General features: G+C 41.7%; 1 protein-coding gene across 4 annotated transcripts in view; it reads left to right on the top strand.

The window, feature by feature from the left end:
* C2CD3 (C2 domain containing 3 centriole elongation regulator) overlaps positions 1-17,844 on the top strand; it is a 107,209-nt gene that overhangs the window by 59,449 nt on the left and 29,916 nt on the right. For 2 of the 4 annotated variants that reach the window (XM_085852793.1, XM_085852792.1), the window contains exons 32-36: positions 240-352; positions 872-1,072; positions 3,416-3,675; positions 10,191-11,154; positions 11,425-11,530. In XM_085852793.1, coding sequence (XP_085708919.1) covers positions 240-352; positions 872-1,072; positions 3,416-3,675; positions 10,191-11,154; positions 11,425-11,530 — 1,644 coding nt within the window. Of the gene's footprint in view, positions 1-239; positions 353-871; positions 1,073-3,415; positions 3,676-7,329; positions 7,436-10,190; positions 11,155-11,424; positions 11,531-17,844 lie in introns of those variants that run through there. The other 2 variants (XM_085852796.1, XM_085852795.1) reach the window with 2 other exon arrangements.

The following is a 17,844-nucleotide window of genomic DNA, read 5'->3' as shown; positions in this document are numbered from 1 at the left end:
TTGGTTCAGATGAGAACACCAAATATCCTCAAGATGCCGTGTAAATATTTATTTGACTGCTGCAGCTGATCCTCACTCCCTCCTCCCAACCCCAATACTTTGCATTTTAGTCTCCAATGCTAAGTTAGATCAGGAAGTGTGGAAGTGTTGAGCTGAACACCAGCAAGGTCTACTGGTAGCCCACTTCGAGTCCAGATTTTGATTTGTTTTTCCTATTTTTATTTTATTTATTTTATCAGGTCGACTCTGATCTCCGTCCAGCTGGCCAACAGCATTCGCCATTAAAGTCAATCGGCCGTTCATCGCAGCAGTTCATCAAAGCTGTAATACCACGACATCAGCATGAAGCAAGGTATGCCTGGCTGGGCCGAACCATCGCGGCCTGTGTGGTTTGACCTTTTCATTTCTGATGGTCAATCTTTTAGCACCATTTCATGGAAGTGAGGGATTTCATCCAACACCGGATCTCTTAAGGATATGCTTTATTATTTGTTGCAGTTTCGTATCAATGAGAAACAATTTCTTTTTTAAGAGTACAAAGACCTTTTCAACAGATTTTAGTTGCCATGTCAACATCAGAATGATGTCGGACCATTCGTCTTGGTTTTTATTAATCTTCCTTTTTCTTTCTTTAGTTTAAGTTTGTTTGTTTTGGGTGGTCGCCAGGGAAGCCTGTGGAACATGAGGTGTTTAGAAAGGAGCCGATTACTGATTTTAAAAGATAAAGCTCATAAGCAATTCAAGGTCTTGCTCTTTTAGTTAAAAAATGAAAATGTCATTCGTCATGCATACCAATTCTGATCAGCCTTTCGCTCCGTTAAGCTTTAGTTATGTTATCCTTACTTTGAGAAAACCAAACTTGTTGTGGCAGAGAGGACAAGCAAGAATGGATCATGTGTCAGGGTCGTTTTGAAGAACATCTAGCCAATGTACGTCGCTTTCACGAGTCTCTTCAGCTGCTGGCACGCCCCGAAGAAACTGCTGCTACGTCACCTGCGGGGAATGAGTTTGGTGGGGAAGGGGTAGGACCTCTGTGCACCCCTCTCCGGGCCTCCCTCGAGAGGAAGCTCAGGTTGGTAATTGACATGTGGAACACCGATGCTGTAAGTCAACCAACTGTGTCTACGAAATTTGCAAGTACAGTGGTACTTTTCTCAGTCAATGATGAATATGATGATGATTGAATTGACCAAATGTCTTCCTTTCATTGACATTGCTTCTCCACTCTATCATTTAAAATATAACTAAAAAAAGTTTTTATTACGTCACCCCTCCTTCAGGGAGGCAGGTTTATTGTTATCTTCCAATTTCTTCTTTCCAACAATTACAATGGCACATCATTCCTTCATTTCTACACCAATTCTCCCAAATTCATTCTGGAAGTACTTTGGTCCAACACACCCAGACCCTTTTTTATTTTGTTGATTGATGGCTCATGCCCAACCCCCTTTCTAATTTTAAGAGGTCAAAGGTGAAATACTAAAAATCACATTTTGCCTTCCCCTTGCATTGTCTTTGGCACAAAGATTCTTTCAAACTGCCGCTACAGGAATGCATAAGGAAATTTCAAATTACATTTGTTTTTGGAATTACACAAGGATCAAAGTCAAAATCAGTCACAAAATTAAGGTTTTTTGCTTACCATGCATCTATTTCAAACAGTCCAGACAACCGTTGGTGCAAAGAATACCATCCCCAGTCTCTACAGACTTGAGTAGATAGACATCAGTTTGGTGCTTTTCATTGGATTCCACATGAGATCAAAGGTGAAAATCAGACACAAGATGAAAGTTTCTGGCTTGCCAAGCATTTATACTGAAATTAATCCAGAGAAACCTTGGCACAGAGAATACCTTACAACTGCCTCTTTGGATAAAAGCAGGTAGACATTGGTCCAGTCTCTTAATTTCTTAACTCGGCAAAGGTTTATGTGTTCACATATACGTGATGATGCACCTTGCCATGATGTGACATTTGACCCATTTTCATTTTTTTTTGTGTACCTTGTCGAGGCTCGTGTGAGAGCTAACACACAATGCACATCAAGGGGGGGCATGAGACAAGAGGGGTGGGAGTGGGAAGGACAAAACAGTGGGGAACAGAGACATTAGGAGATCTGTGGAAGGGAGAGGGATACGGCGGGGAACATGGGGAATACAAGATGGACATTACAGGGACTTTCAGGAAGGAAAGCAGGGAATTTGAAGGAGGTGAGCTTGGGTGGATTATCGGGGGTAGAAAAGATCGAGGATTTGGATGGGGGATGATAAGAAGTGGTGGTGAACAACTGTTTTGAAGGCCTGGAGGGAAGAATGGGATTGAATAGAGTGATGGAGTTTATGCCAAAGTTGGGAAAAAAGAGGAATGAAAGAGTGTAAACCTTGTAATTAGTAAACCTTGATTAATTAGTAAACCTTGATTATGTGGCCACAACACACGGAATTCAGGTTTGCCTAGAGCCCTAGAACAATGTTTTGTGATCTTCAATAATCTTGATTATGTGGCCACTTTCAACAAGAATGTTAGCAATTGACCAACATTTTATAATTGTTCTTTTCATGCATTTTTTTTTTCACTTCTGATCTACAAGGTTTCCAAGAGGGCAGTTTCGATTTTACACAGGTCAACGTAGTAATGTAGGAATTTTGCAACTTAGCAATGGGAGCTTTGGGCTGCTGGAGAACAAAGATTTTGCAAATCCGGAAAGATGGATTACATTGACTTGTGAATGCTTGTGATTCGAGTCTTGTTTATCTTCTGTCATCTGATTTTGGAGCTTTCTCTTTTTTTGGACACTATTCTTCCTTTCATATCCATTTCACCATTATGCTCATTTGATGCCTGCTTGGAAAAGCTTTGTGTTGGCCTTGAAATGGTCCAAATATTGTTATTACAGCAAGTCTCAACTTCGAGGCAGTCTGAGGGAAGCTTAGTTTGATTTGTGGGGTAGAGGGGGGAGGTTGGCAGGATGGAGCTGTTCTTGGCACTCTCATTAGATCTTGGAAGATGAATGTCAATGATTCTTAGAAAGCAAAATTTAAAAGGCTTCCTACACTGTTGCCTTCAGAGAAATTAAACTTTGTAATTGTGAAAAGAACTGTCTTGAATGAACTCATTTACGAGTAGATAAGTGTGTTTATAACCTTGATGATGTCTCTGTGCCTGCTCCACTTTTCTCTTCCATACTCATCCCCCTCTTCCCTCCCCCTCCAGGAATCGATAAACTAATATATTTAATCAATGTAGTGTTGATTTGGCACAGGCATGCTGGGCAAAATGTTATGTTCTATATAGAAGATTCTTATGTTATGTTATGTTAAAGCTCCTTGTGTAAGTTTTGCTGCACTTGTATCCAATTGTACAAGAGAAAACTGGCTGAAAAATGATTTTTCATTGGGATTTTCTTTCTTTTCAGGAGACACCTTGACGACCTAGATAACATTCGGAGGTCGTTGCACCTACGGTTGACCCCCAAAAATGCAGATCCTGTCAGACAGATAAAGCACCCCAAAGAAATTGAGGTGGAGGGACTGGGATGTGTTGACGAAGGAAACGAGGTTGAAAGGGAAATAAGTGATGAGCATCCGGAGAATTTTGCGACTGAAGATTCGGAAGTGTTTGGATTGCTGGAAAGGTCGAACCGCCTCGTTTCGGAAGTCTCCAGCATAATGACGGGTTGGTGGCGGCACTTCGTCGCACAGAGAAAGTTAAACGTTCCTCGAAAGCTTGCTAACTGTTTATGGATGACATTGGAGGGGAAAACCTGCAGTTACTGTGCACCGTATTTTGAAATTGTTGTTCTGCAATTTGTGGTTGGTTGCATTTGCACTTTTACAAATCCTGAGGAAAAAAAAAATATTATATTGGGACCCAGTGCATCATACTGTACCTTGCCTCATCCTGTATGTTCTGGGGGCCCGTGTCTTTCTTTATTATGTATGACTAGCAGGGGAACCCAGCACTGCCCGGGAGAAGGGTATATCCGGTGCTGCACAACTGGGTGAGCTTTTCCCGGTGGTAGCTTTGAGACGTGTTAGACATTGAAAAGCTATGGAGTTATTGTCCTCATGGAGGTTGCCTTTTGCCTGCAGGCCGGCTACATCACTGCCTTACCTCGAATCTCAATATACACTTTATAGCGGCCTTTGGTGGCCTCAAAACAGACATCAAAGCCAACATGTGGTAGCTTAAAACCTTTCCCAGATTGTGAAGTACCGACACACAAAATTTGGGCCATTTAGGTGCTACGGTGTGGCTGGGAAAGAATAACATACAAATGCATAATCAAATACAAACGTACTACAAAGAAACACCTAAATATATATTGTTGCAGTTATGGAAAAGAAGGACCCCGGGGAATTGCATCTAACATATAAGAAACCCTGAGATATTTCATTAGTAAGTGTGCTTTGTCAGGTCCCATCCTTTTGTAACAAGGGATGGGGAAGATGTGTTGTGTGGGTTAAGCAGGCTCTTTCCATTTGTGTGATTTTCCTCTTTCCACCCATAAATCCCTCTTTCCATCCATCAATCCACCCATCCATCCTAATTCCTCACCCTTTCGCTCCCGAACATCTATTCAGCCATGCTTCCCTAAAAGCCTTTACCCTTTGCCTCTGAAACCCCGAACTGGTTAAAGAACCTTATTTCATTTAAATCTATTTCCATCTCTTCTATCCTCAAACCTATTCAAATTCCCCCCCCACCCACACCCACAACATTCTTTCCCACTGCAGGAATTAAGCACACAACGCAACAAGCGACACTGCACACACATTACAATCATATTGCAAGTCAATCCTTGCACTGGAAAGAACCGTTGCTGCAGCGCCAACACAATCGATTATTCAAGAAGCTCTCCACTGCAACGCCACTGCAGTCGACCCCTTCTAGAGCTGGTGAGCACGAGCCAATGAGGAACACCCTGTGTGGGGTCAGAGAGTGCTCACACGAACTTTGCTCCCTTGAGGCCACACCTGGCCTGGGAGAGATAAAAAGTGAACCACCAGAGCTGTTTACTGCTGCTGATGTGCGCTTGGTACCCGTTTGTGAAGAATGTTGCCTGCCTGTTCGTGCTGAGAGACTGCCTGCTGAGACAAGCTGCGCTGGGCTGAGACGAGCTGCGATCGGACCAGAAGAGCACGGGCGAGGCCCAATAACGGTCGACTCAACAAGGTCCTTGGCACATAGCATTAGCTCCATACTGACTTACACAAACTTTTCTTTCTTTCTCTACGAACCTCTAATTTGTCTACTTATGACGCATAAAGAGTTAACATTTCAAAACAGCAATTAACGATTGACCTCCGTCCCAGTTGGGTGAAGCACTGACTCGCACCTCACGCTTTTCCACTAAGCTTATGCCGCATACACTGCACTTCCTCCTTGCACGTAGCAATCACACGCCTTCCCTTTCCTTCCCTTCTCTCCACTTTGGGATTAACACTAGCCCACCTGATTGTGTGGGGTGAGCAAGAGGCCTCACCTAAGCCTCATGCTGCCTCTATCTTCTTGGTCTTTCTCTCTACTCTTCCCATATTCTTTTTCTTTGTTTGTGGCATGCCTGTCTTCTGTTCTAAAGTAAGTAAGATTGTTTAAGGGGCTTTTATGTACTGAGGGATAATTGCTTGTGACACTGCATTGTTGCTGTACAGTGTACATACTTGATTGTTGCCTGTAAATACATGCCTAGTTTGGTAAACTGCTTCAAACTTGCTCGGTTTTCTCTTTTCCTTAATTGGTTCGGCATAGTGTGTACATAATAAATAGACGGGAAGTTATGCCCCACTAATTCGCTGTCCGAGATAGTCAACGCTCCACCTACGGTTTCACTCGGCCATACTTAATAAGTAGCAGGTGGGACGTGGAGAGCGCAATCCCCAGTTGAGTTGACTCGGTCACCAGGTGAGGTAACGCAATGCTAGGTGCGAGGCCTTTGCTTAAGCTAGTTATCCCAACCAGCATCTCTGGGTGCTCAGTAACCCGTTGGGTCACGGAGTTATCTGTGGCTTGTGACTTCAGAGCCGAGGTTGAGTCACAGGTCCGCGCTCGCTCCGCCAACCCGTAAGTTTATATATATATATATATATATATATATATATATATATATATATATATATATATATATATATATATATATATATATATATATATATGTGTGTGTGTGTGTGTGCAATATTTGTATAAGATTGGGGCGGTTGGGATTACACATTTTTAAAGAAGAGAAGAAGGCACTTCCAACCAAAAGTCAACTAGATCTATTCCGCTAATTTTAGCAATAAGCAAGAGCAGACCCGGTCTTCGGCAACGTTTCACCCGCTTCACAGAAGGCTTCCTCAGGCCAATAGACCCAGAGCCTCGGCACGTGTCTGGTTTTTATTTCCAATATGACTGCTCATTTACGGTCATGTGCTGGTGCTCGAGGTCAAATGGAGGAGTGCTTTTATTTTATTTTGCATACCTTTGTCAAATCACATCATCGATGGGCTGCTTTGCTCTCTTTTTTGTTGTTGTTTTTACTTACACATGATCTGGTGTTGTATGCATGTGGGTGAGCACGTGTGCGCTTGTTGTTGTTTTTGTGTTTCTGGGGCACGAACGTGTCTTTTGTGTCTGGGTTGGTCGTGATGAGGTGTTGGTTGTGTGATTGTTGGGGTTCCCATTGGGTGTTGTACACACGTGGATGTGGTGTTTGGGATTGAGTGTTGTTGCTTGTTGCTCACCTTATCCAGCTGTTTGCACCGTCCAGTTTTCTCCATTTGCATAAGAGGTGTGTATTGTCCACCGTCTCTCCAGTTAGACCACCCTCTCGGCTCTTCACATGCCATGCTTCCAGTATCAACCTGTGTCGTTTGTTGGACTCCGTGTCTCGGACACAGATCCCATCAAAGTCAAATTTGTGTCCAAATTGCAGGCAATGACGTGATATGGTTGACTGTTTCACCTTTCCAAGCCTGATTGCTCAATCATGTTCATCTTGCCTTTGTTTTAAATTTCTTCCAGCTTCACCAATATAGAATTGGTCACAGTCTCTGTATGACGAATGGTAAACTACTCCAGATTTATCACCATTTGGTATTGGATCCTTTCGTTTTGAATTCACATTACAGATGGTGTGTGGAGGCTTGTAGGCTGCACCAATCTGTGCGCTGCATACAATCCTGCCAATCCTTTCAGAAAGGGCTGGGTAGTATGGCAGTACACAGTGCCCAAGCGTGTCTGGCTCCTTCCGTTCTGGCCGTTTTGATTCTTTCAAGATGGGGAGTATCCCTTTGCTGTACCCATTTCTCAGCAGGACTCCTCCAACTAATTTGATTTCTTTAATTACAGCGGCTCTGGAAGATGACAACGTCCATGCCCGAGCTGCCAAGGTCCATGCTGCACTGCATTTGTGGGAGATTAGGTTGCAGGAGTTAACATCCAGTTATCTACTGGTGTGAGTTGGTTTCCTGTAAACTGAAGTCTTGAGGCAGCCGTCAGGCTTAGGGTGAACCTCCACACCCAAAATGGCCAGTTTGCTTTCTTTTTCAATTTTAATTGTGAAATATATGAAGACCACAAGGGGAAAACCAGAGATGTCAGGATAAGTCAATTTTGAAGAAACTGAAAAACAAAGTTTCAAGACTTTGGTGGACTGTTTAATAACTGTCATATAGATTTCTTTTCCAGTAAAAGGAAGAGTGATCATTGGCCAATCAAATTAAGCATGTAGCATTTGCCAAGCTTCTGTGTTATTTAATTTAAGAGCAAAGAACGAATCAATGTTGTAAACTGACATCACTGGTTATTCCCTTGTTTAATAATTGCTATGCAATTTTAACCCAGGATGTGTAGCAAATTCATGCTTGTTGGTTATTAGCATACATTACATGACTTTGGTGATCACAGATTATTTTTTTCAACATTAAACAGTCATTTTTTTTTTGTTTGATTGGTGTTCAACGCCATACTCAAGGGTATTTCGCTTCTATGACGACGGATTCTCCATTTCTTACTCCGTACTACTTAATATGATGGAAAACTGGGAGGAAACCAAGGATAAACCACCCCCGTGAAGCCGAAGTCACCTCATGTGACTCCCTCGTATACCTAAGCAGGTTGATTGGGCGGTGGGTACATCGAATGAGGATGGGTACTCAGACGCGCTAACCATTAAGCCACGGTGTGGGTCCCATAAAAGTCACAATAAAGGTTTGACCAGGCTTGAACCACGATATGCACCAACTACGGAGCCCATGATATAACCAAATAGGCTATTGTAGTGCTCAGAGTTTATGCTGTGAAAGTTTTACAACCTTTCATTTTTTTAGTTTCTCAACTCTGAATATTATGGTGGAACAGTTAACATGAATGAAAGGGAGATAACCAGGAGTAAAGTACTGACAACTCTGGGTTTCTACTTGTTCAGCTTTGACAACACTTGTTTTTTTCATTGCACGGCTCAACTTTATACCATATAAATTATGTGACACCCCTGGTTATTTGTTAAAGTAATATTGTGAGAGGAAACCTCATGTTGCCAACTATTGGCAGGTGCAATAACCCTGAAATTTATAAAAAGTGACATCTCTGGTTTTCCCCTTGTGGTCTTCATGTATAATACTGTCAGACCCCAACATTTGTAGGGGATAAGTTCCTGGAAAATGCCACGAATGCTGGGGCATTGTTTTATCTATTTATTTATTTTTACATGGTGTAGGCTTGTGGAAGAGCAATGACAGAACAAATCAGGACACAACATAATAAAGGGAACAGCAGGAGAAAGGGGAAACACCAACACCAGGGTGGAGGGAGAAAGTCGATGGAGATGGACAAATGAGGGATGTAGGTAACAATGAGGGGTCAGGTTGAATGCAAAGGGTGGACAACATGAATACATCAGCAAAATTTTGTTTGATCAGTTTGTGATTTTGTCAAGGTCTGAGGAGAGGGAAGAGACCGCTGCCTGTCTGTCAGAAGGATGAGAGATGTCACAGCAGAGAGTGGATTTATCAGCAAATAGATAGGGTATTTTCCAGAGAGTAGTGAGATTATTGATGAAGATTATTAATAATATGGGGGCTATAACACTGCTTTGGGGTACTCCAGCCTTGGCAGGGAAAGGAGATGAAAGGGCTCCGTTGATAGCCACATGTTGTCTACGAGAGTGGAGGAAGTCAGGAATCCAAGAGTGGAGTTGGCCTTGGATTCCATGGGCAGACAGTTTGGAGAGCAAGGCAGGATGCTGGACTGTATCATAAGCTCGAGATATATCCAGAGAGACGGCCCTGATCTCATATGTGATATTGAGGGCCCCCACCATTGTTGGGAAAGTAGAAGCAGCATGTTCAAGGTAGAGTGACTAGGTTTGCATCTGAATTGATGATCTGAGATGAGTTTGTTGGAGAACAGGAATGATTTTATGTTGACTGCGATGATGGATTCCATGACCTTGCTGATGATTGGAAGTACAGTACAGTAAGCTAATTGGGCTGTAGTTAAGGGGATCCGTTTTTGCACCTTTTTTATGTAATGCTGTGATGTTGGCTGATTTCCAATTTCCCAGGTGGATATAAGAGACCAGTCCTGCAGTCTAAAGAAAAACAAAAAAACTTCTTTTTAATATGCAAAGTACAAATATAGAAGCAGGTGACACTTTATGACCCACGAATACATGTTGCGGGACTACACATGTTGGGGTCCGACAGTATACATATATAACAGGTTTGGCAGGAGATATGAATAAGCAAAGGGGCATGTATATGTATGGAGCATTGAGATGAGAAGGGTGAAGTGGGGATTGGGGTCAAAATCCCACTATATTTTGATAAACAATAGATTTATCCTTGCCCAAGGATCAGATCAGTACAAAATTCAATCGTCTGCTTTCCATATCGGTGGCATGCCAATCATCTCATTCAAATGCCTTTCTTCAAGTGGTCGGTTGCAAAACACGGGCTTTGAACCCTTCAATGAGAAAACCCAATGCACCGCTGCTGCTACCTTGATGTTCTATTGGATTCCTTGATGTCACAAGACCAAATTACCTGATCCAATGACACCTTAACCTTTTAATTTGATATTGCTGTCATATAAACCTTTCCTGTTTCCTTTTTATTTTTGATCCTCTTTATAAAGTTCTAAATGAACTTGATTTAAAACTGTTAATTATTTCCCCTCATTTTTTTATTTTTATTTTTTGGAACTTTCAGACTTTGGAATCCACAACGCCGGATCAGCGGTTCCACACGGATGTGGAGCTTGTGTGCAGAAAACCACGCTGGACGCTTGCACTGCAGACAATTTGCTTGATGGAGCAAGTCCCGATGATATTTTATCAAGGACGGAAATGGCTCGATTTAAGCCTGATAATTTTCTGCAAGCGGTCGGTCATGGTCATAGAGCACCTGATTATGATGATGAATTGGACAAGGAACATTGCTCACTCGTGCAAGAGGTACACACAAGTTCTAGAGACGTGCTAATTAAAAAGGACGTGGGCCAATATGTTGCTGATGCGATGGATGGCTTGGATGAGTATTTTGCTGGTGATTTTGAAGAAGACCTAATCGTACCTCGGATGCTCAATGATGTCTCATGCAGTACTGATAAAACTAGCCCATGGTCTAGTGTCCTGTCGGTAAACACCACTCAGCTTGATTTTGAGGCTTTTGATGTGGGGCAAAAGAAGAAAGTTGATGAGAAAGAGGAAGAAACATCAGGAGAGACTCAAACTGGAGAAGCATCTGAAGTGGATGAAGCAGAGATTCTAAAGGACGAGGGGGAGGACAATTATTTAGCTGATACTGTTGGAGTGTCGCACACTGACCTCACACTGAACAGCTTGGTCAAGAAGGAAGATCGTCAACTGAAAGAAGTTTGTGACCGAAGCGACGTTCTGCCACCATTTCAGGATTGTGAAGAGCTGGAGAACCACGGAGATGCACTGGATTCTGCTGCTGCTCACAAGGATACACAAGAAAATCTGGAACATGATAAACCAGGAGGTTTTGAAGAACATGCTATTGAAAATCATGTACTTGATGAAGCAAAATATGTTTCCACAACAGACCAAGCATCTAAGACTGCAATGGAAGTGGGATCACCTGACACCACTGATTTAGGCCACAGAGAAGCTCATGGAACATCTGAAGAAGCCAGACCTGGATCCAACATGTATCCTTTTTGGATAGTCGTAAAGGTGAGCAAGATGGCAGCAGATTGGACATTGATACCACTGGGCTGAACACAGGGGTGGCATTTTGAGTTGTTTGATTTGTATCCTTTGTGGTTTAATTTAACAATTAGCATTGTTTGCAAAGGTCAAATGATCTCCACAAAAACATTAAATTTGTAGCCTGGATGTTGCACTTGGGGATGGCTGTGGATTATAACATGGGATTGTGAGGGATGCGAATGTTGTAAACTTAACTGCATCATCCAAAGATTGGATAAAATCATGGTTCCAAACTTCTTTCTGCCCGCTGAGGACCTTGAAGCTTCCATGAGGGCTTTGAGGCTTAAAGCCAGAAGAGCTGCCATTCCAGATACCGTAAGTCCTGCACTCTCGTTGCACCATGGTTACATCTCATTTACTGTCGGATTCCGTTATTCGCGTATTTGTGGTTTATAAAATGCGACTGTTTCCACAGTTGCGGCTCTGTGCTTCGCGTATTCGCAGTTTTTTCACATTTCTGTAGGTTTTTTGTTTTCGTGTTTTAGCAGTTTTCACGGGCGAATTTACTGTTTTCCACAGGATTTTGGATTTTCCCTCATGAATCACAAACCATCAGGAACCTATCCCCCCTTTTTCCATTGAAACAGTGCCACGACATTCGCAGATTTGACATTCACGGCATTTTTCAAGAACATATCCCCTATGAATAGCGGAGCACGACAGTACCAGTTTGTGTTTATGGAAAGCCCATAGTCAGTCCATAGTACTCAAAGGTGTTTTTTGATATGTATCTTGATGACACTGAACTCTATGAACACCACAGGGGGATGGTCGAGCCCAAATAAAACCAAATGGGCCCTCCTGAGTGGATCAGCAAAGCAAGAAAATATATAGTGTGGCATATGATTGGCCAACAGTAAAATAAAGAGGGGGTGAAGGACTTCAGGGAACTTTGCAGACAAAGAAGGAGCATGGCAGATGGAACGAACAGTGCAAACTAGTAACCTCGGAAGGGCTTTCCAGAATCCCATGGTCAGTGCAACTCTAATCGCAAATTGGCAGAGAATGGGATCCAAGATTGTTCACCAGATGATGAGGCAACTTCCCAGGATACTACACCCTGGTTCAATTTTAGCTTTCTGGCAACAAGCCTGTGGGAACACCGACTCCAACGGTACCCTCGAGCAGGCACTGTAGAATTGGGAACAAGGAATGCAAATTGTGTCTACTTTTGTTCTACTGTTGAAAGGGGAATCAAACTGTCTTTCCCAACCATGATAGAATGTGAAACTCAGCAGATATGTTGCTTCTTTCTGATGTCATTTCTAGCCAGTGTCATGTCGTAGTTCCCAGAAATTGGTGAGTTTATTCATGCCATTGGAACACAAGTTATGTTTATGATTGAAATGTTTGCAAAAAGGAAACAACTTTATCACCACACCTCATTCAATGCTTCACTCCACCTCATTTCTTTCTTGTTCTTTTCATCATTTTCATGATGTTCCTGAAAAGGAAAATATCATTTCAAAACCTGCTCAGTTGACCTAACTTTATGATGTATGCGGAGAGTTCCATTGTCGAAGAATGACCTTTGAGCAAAGAAAACAAATCCTGTTAAAAAATTTCAGGTGCAGTGCATGGAACAAAAGAAGGATGAGCTGAAAGGTATAATGTTGACATTGCATCTAGCAGTTGTAGATAAAAATGTAAAATAAAACAGACAAGGAGGTGAGGGTTAAGGATCCCCGAACCCTGAGGTTCCACTTACCCCAACTTTTTTCTCAGCAGAGAGAGAGGATAATGCATTGAAGTTTGTACTCCTCCATAGTCACTAGTATTTATGAAAAAAGCTCCTCATGTTGTGTCTAAGAATACCATTTCACCATCTCTTTATGAAACTACAAAGGCACTCAGTAGAGCACATACCTCCACCAGGCTGAACAGTTTACGTTTTGTATCCCACCAATAGGCCGGATCTGAATTTGGACCTCAACCAAAATCTTATCCACTTGTTCTTGTCACCCAGCCACTCATCCACCAAGTTTTTGTCACAATCCGTCCACAACATTTGGGAATATCATGCCATACAGTATATCGTTTTTGGCCCTATCACTCATTGATGAAGAATCACTTTAAAAATGCTCAGATCCGGATCCAGATCAGGATCTTCACCAAAATCAAATCAATTCGTCCTTGTCACGCACTTAACCTGTCCAACAACATTGGGCCGAATACGTCCGTAACCTTTTTCGATATTGTACTATATATTGTCGTGTCCAGGTTAGTTAACACCGATGCTGGGCGGATTAGCCGAACTGGTGGTTTACTCCCTCAGATGACGTTCCTTATTAGGGCGGACAACATGTGCACGGGTCATGAGGAGAGATACGAGAAACCTCACAGCTTTTAAAATCAACAGGTTTATTTCCTGTACCCACAAACAATAACTCAGGGATGATGTCATCGCAGCGGGATATAACGGCGGGTAGAGGTGGAGAAGAAATAGGTACACAAAATCGATAATAAGTAATTATGTACAATGAGAATAAAAATGATGGCACCACACACCAGACTCAGTCACTGACAAGAAGGGGACAAAACCTGGGGACTCAGCTCTGGCATCAACGATGACGAGCAGGCAATGAAGAGGGACAAGGAGTACAATGTCGAGGCGAGCAGACGATGGTGAGGGACGTGACGAACAGGCTCTGGACGACGATGAGGAGACGAAGGAGCAGGCAGACAAAACGGGCACAGGGCAACGAAAACAGGCAGGCAGGCCAACCTTCTCAACACTCTCCCACAATTTATTCTCCTCAGAACCTGTCCCTCAGAACTCATTCCCTCCAGACATTGACGGTCTCCTTTGTCGTCTCATACTGCCCGATTAGGCTTCTCTCTCTCCTCTCCCTCAGCAACACTGTGCCCCCCCTGGGAAGTGTCTATAACTCCACCCCTGTCTTTTGCCAAGTCTCCTGGCACCCCCCCTCCCCCAACGATGGAGGTTATACACACAATTTCCTTCACCATAATCCCTGAATAATTATTGCCACGCACTACCCACTGTATGGCACGCATGCAAACAAGACAATTCTTAAGCTAACGTTTCCCTACTTATACATTGAGATGACTAACTACTCGCACACGGACCATGCTACTCCATACATTCCTATCTGCTCTCTGGGAATATCTACCCCCCCCTCCCCCAACAAAATAACAATATCGTTTTGTCCCTATCTCTCAATGGTAAAGAATCACTTTTCAAAATTCTATTATCCGGATCCTGTTCTTCATCAAAATCTCATCAATTTGTCCTTGTCACACAACCAACCAGTTCACCAAATTTCATCTGAATTCCATCCACAACTTATTGAGATATCCTGCTCACAGTCAGACAGGCAAACAGACAGGGGTGAAAACATAACATCCATCCATCTTCGGTGGTAGAGATAATAAAGGAGGAACTTGCATATTCCAAAGCCTTTCTTTCGAAAGCCTCAATCTGGATCTCTTAATAAGGTGTACCACGTTAAATGGTTAGGCAGTGCTTGTCAAACAAGAGACCAGTGCTTAAACAGCTTTTGTTTTCTTTCATTGAACAAGGGGTGACATTTTTCTGAGAGTACTAGACCTCAGGTTCTGTTGGGTTATTATTTTACAAATCCTTGTTATCTTGCAATGTTTTCCTTGGACAATTGAGGATATCTCGTTTGTTCATTTTTACAAACAAAGTCTACTGTGTAAACCTGAGTGAATACGCCTGGTTGAAGCATCATAAAGAAATATATACAGTATGTGTATATACTCCTGAGGTATGCGTACACATTGTAAACAATAATGAACTGTGCTTTGTACATAAGTACATAATCAATAGAAGCTTTATGATTATAGGCAAGCATCACTGACCTCCTGCTAGATATCGATAGAGGTTTGTACTGTATTTCACAGTTTACAGTTATAGAAATGTATGAAGTAAAAATTTTGTTTAAGTACTAGCAGGGGTGCCCAGCGTTGCTGGACAATGCCAGGTCTCTCTTCATGTCCCTTCCCTTCCCTCCTGCCCATTCCCCTCCCTACTCCAATCCCTTCTCCTCCCTCATCCCATCCCTCCCCCTGCCTCCTCCCACCCCACCCCCTCCTTCCAAACTCCCACCCCACCCCTTCCGCTCCCTCTGGACTCCCACTCCCCCCCCATTTCCCCTACTTCCCCTGATTCGTGGAGGTCGGCTTTGGGGCTTCCCACTCTCTGGGGACATATACAGTGCAAAAATGCAAGTTATCTCTACAAATGACTTGTAATACCCTCCACACCACCACGAGGTGGCACTACACGATACACATTTACAGAGAGAATTTTCGTCGACCTTCCGTCCTGAACCTCCATGACTACAGATGATGCCAAGTAGCCCATGTTCACCATGAGGTCGAACTTGGTCCATGTGCCAAGTTTGGTGATAATTGGCGCAGTAGGTTTGGTGTAATTGGGGTTACACACAGACACACACTGACAGACACACAGAAAATGGCATTTATTTATTAGATATACATTGTAACACTTCCCACTGTGCTGTACACATTGTCTCGGGTCGCTCACCTGTAGTGAGCACAATAAGGCTGCACTTATCTTTGGAGATTTTCATTTACAGATGCTTTCCAATGGTTCTGTGAGGTTTTTTTCCCCCCGATGTATCGGCTTTGATATCCGTCGGCACGTGAAATTTCAGCTTTCTACGTCACCCGGAAGGTACCGAACATTAATATCAGTCAGAGGGGTTGGAATGAGCTTTATATATATATATATATATATATATATATATATATATATATATATATATATATATATATATATATATATATATATATATATATATATATATATATATATATATATATATATATATATATAATCCGCCCAGCATCAGTGTTAACTAACCTAGACACGACTATATATATATATATATATATATATATATATATATATATATATATATATATATATATATATATATATATATATATATATATATATATATATATATATATACACATACACATACACATACACATACACATACACATACACATACACATACACATACACATACACATACACACACACGGTAGCCCGAAAGTTACTTTACCCCTGATAAATTTCTCGTACTTCTCTCCGTCCCTTCCCCTCTGCCCTCACCCCCTCGCCCGCTATGGTATGCGGAAACACTGACTCAGAAGAATGATGGAGCACATGCAGATACAATGACAAATTAATTATTGTAAGTACTGTACAATAAAACCTGTATATTAAAAGAGTTCAAGAACAATGCTTCACTGGGAAGGTGTAAAGTGACTTTCAGGCCACCCTGTGTGTATATATATATATATATATATATATGTATATATATATATATATATATATATATATATATATATATATATATATATATATATATATATATATATATATATATATATATATATATAATTTATTTTTGAAAAATATGTTTTTGACACCACCGAGTGTAGCAGGCAATGATCACGTCCGACGTTTCAACCATCTGATGGTCTTTACGCAACATTGTGCAGGCATCATGGGACCATCCCAAAGGGGAGATTGCCTCACATGACTAATATGCAGATGATGAGACCTAACGTCGTTTTAATCACCTTATGTGGGCAACTTCAGTTTTGTAAATTGGTTCATAAGCCAAGGGCATAAAAATGCGTCATCGGTACCACCTGTAGTAATAAATTCTGATGTTTATTGTCTGCAAGCTTCGTAACTCCATTTTATACTGGGTGTCCATAAAAGTCCTTATGGAACTTTGATTTTTGGGGTTTTTTTTAACAACTTTTGATGTACACATGATGGAAACAAAATATAAATGGTGCATGAAAGCATAATTCATAAAGTTTTACTCAATACAGTTTAAATGTTTAGGCTTCAACATAACTGTCGTCTTTCGTAATACATCGTTCAATTCGATTTTCCAACTTGTTGAAAAAGCATTCTCCAGTTGTTGATGAGTCATTTCATGATTTGAATTTGTGATCATAGCCCTCAGTTCATCCAGAGAATGTTGTTTTCATGAGGAAACAGTTTTACATAGCTTCATAAAATGTAGTCCAATGAAGACAAGACAGGTGAATGAGTTGGCCAAGTAATTGGTCCACGTCTGCTGATCCACTTGTGTGGGAAGACATTTAAGAACCGAACATAAGCTAAATTTCCTATGAGCCGCCATATTTCTGAATCTCTATATTCCCCAAACGCTGTGTGAGAGCACCATATTCGATTGGTCAGTATAGTGTAAAATTATATCATATTTTGCTCAAGTACTGCTAAACTGGAGGATTTTGGAAGTGACAAGAGGTGATTTGTGTTCTGCAGTTCAAGTTTATAATTCAATTGAAATAAAATAAGGGTTTTAAAGGATGTTGCAAAAAAAAAGATTTTTGGAAGTTCACCGCCGTTGATGCAGTATCTTTTACACCACCTTATTTAACACGTTGCATTAGTTATTTGTGCCTGGTGCTTGTGTCCTTTATGATGTCCCCAAAAACAGTAAGTTTCCTGTTTGGAATGATTCTCAATTCTGTTTGACTGCCAGGTAGGCAGACAGACTAAAAAATTATTTCACTCCTCTCTACGCACACATGATCAGAATGAGATTCTGTACAATAGGCCAAAT

The sequence above is a fragment of the Eptatretus burgeri genome, chromosome 13, assembly GCF_056783735.1.
Source record: "Eptatretus burgeri isolate ZD-2024b chromosome 13, Ebu_testis_v1, whole genome shotgun sequence".
Classification (NCBI taxonomy): domain Eukaryota; kingdom Metazoa; phylum Chordata; class Myxini; order Myxiniformes; family Myxinidae; genus Eptatretus; species Eptatretus burgeri.
This window is presented reverse-complemented; position numbering and strand designations above follow the sequence as displayed.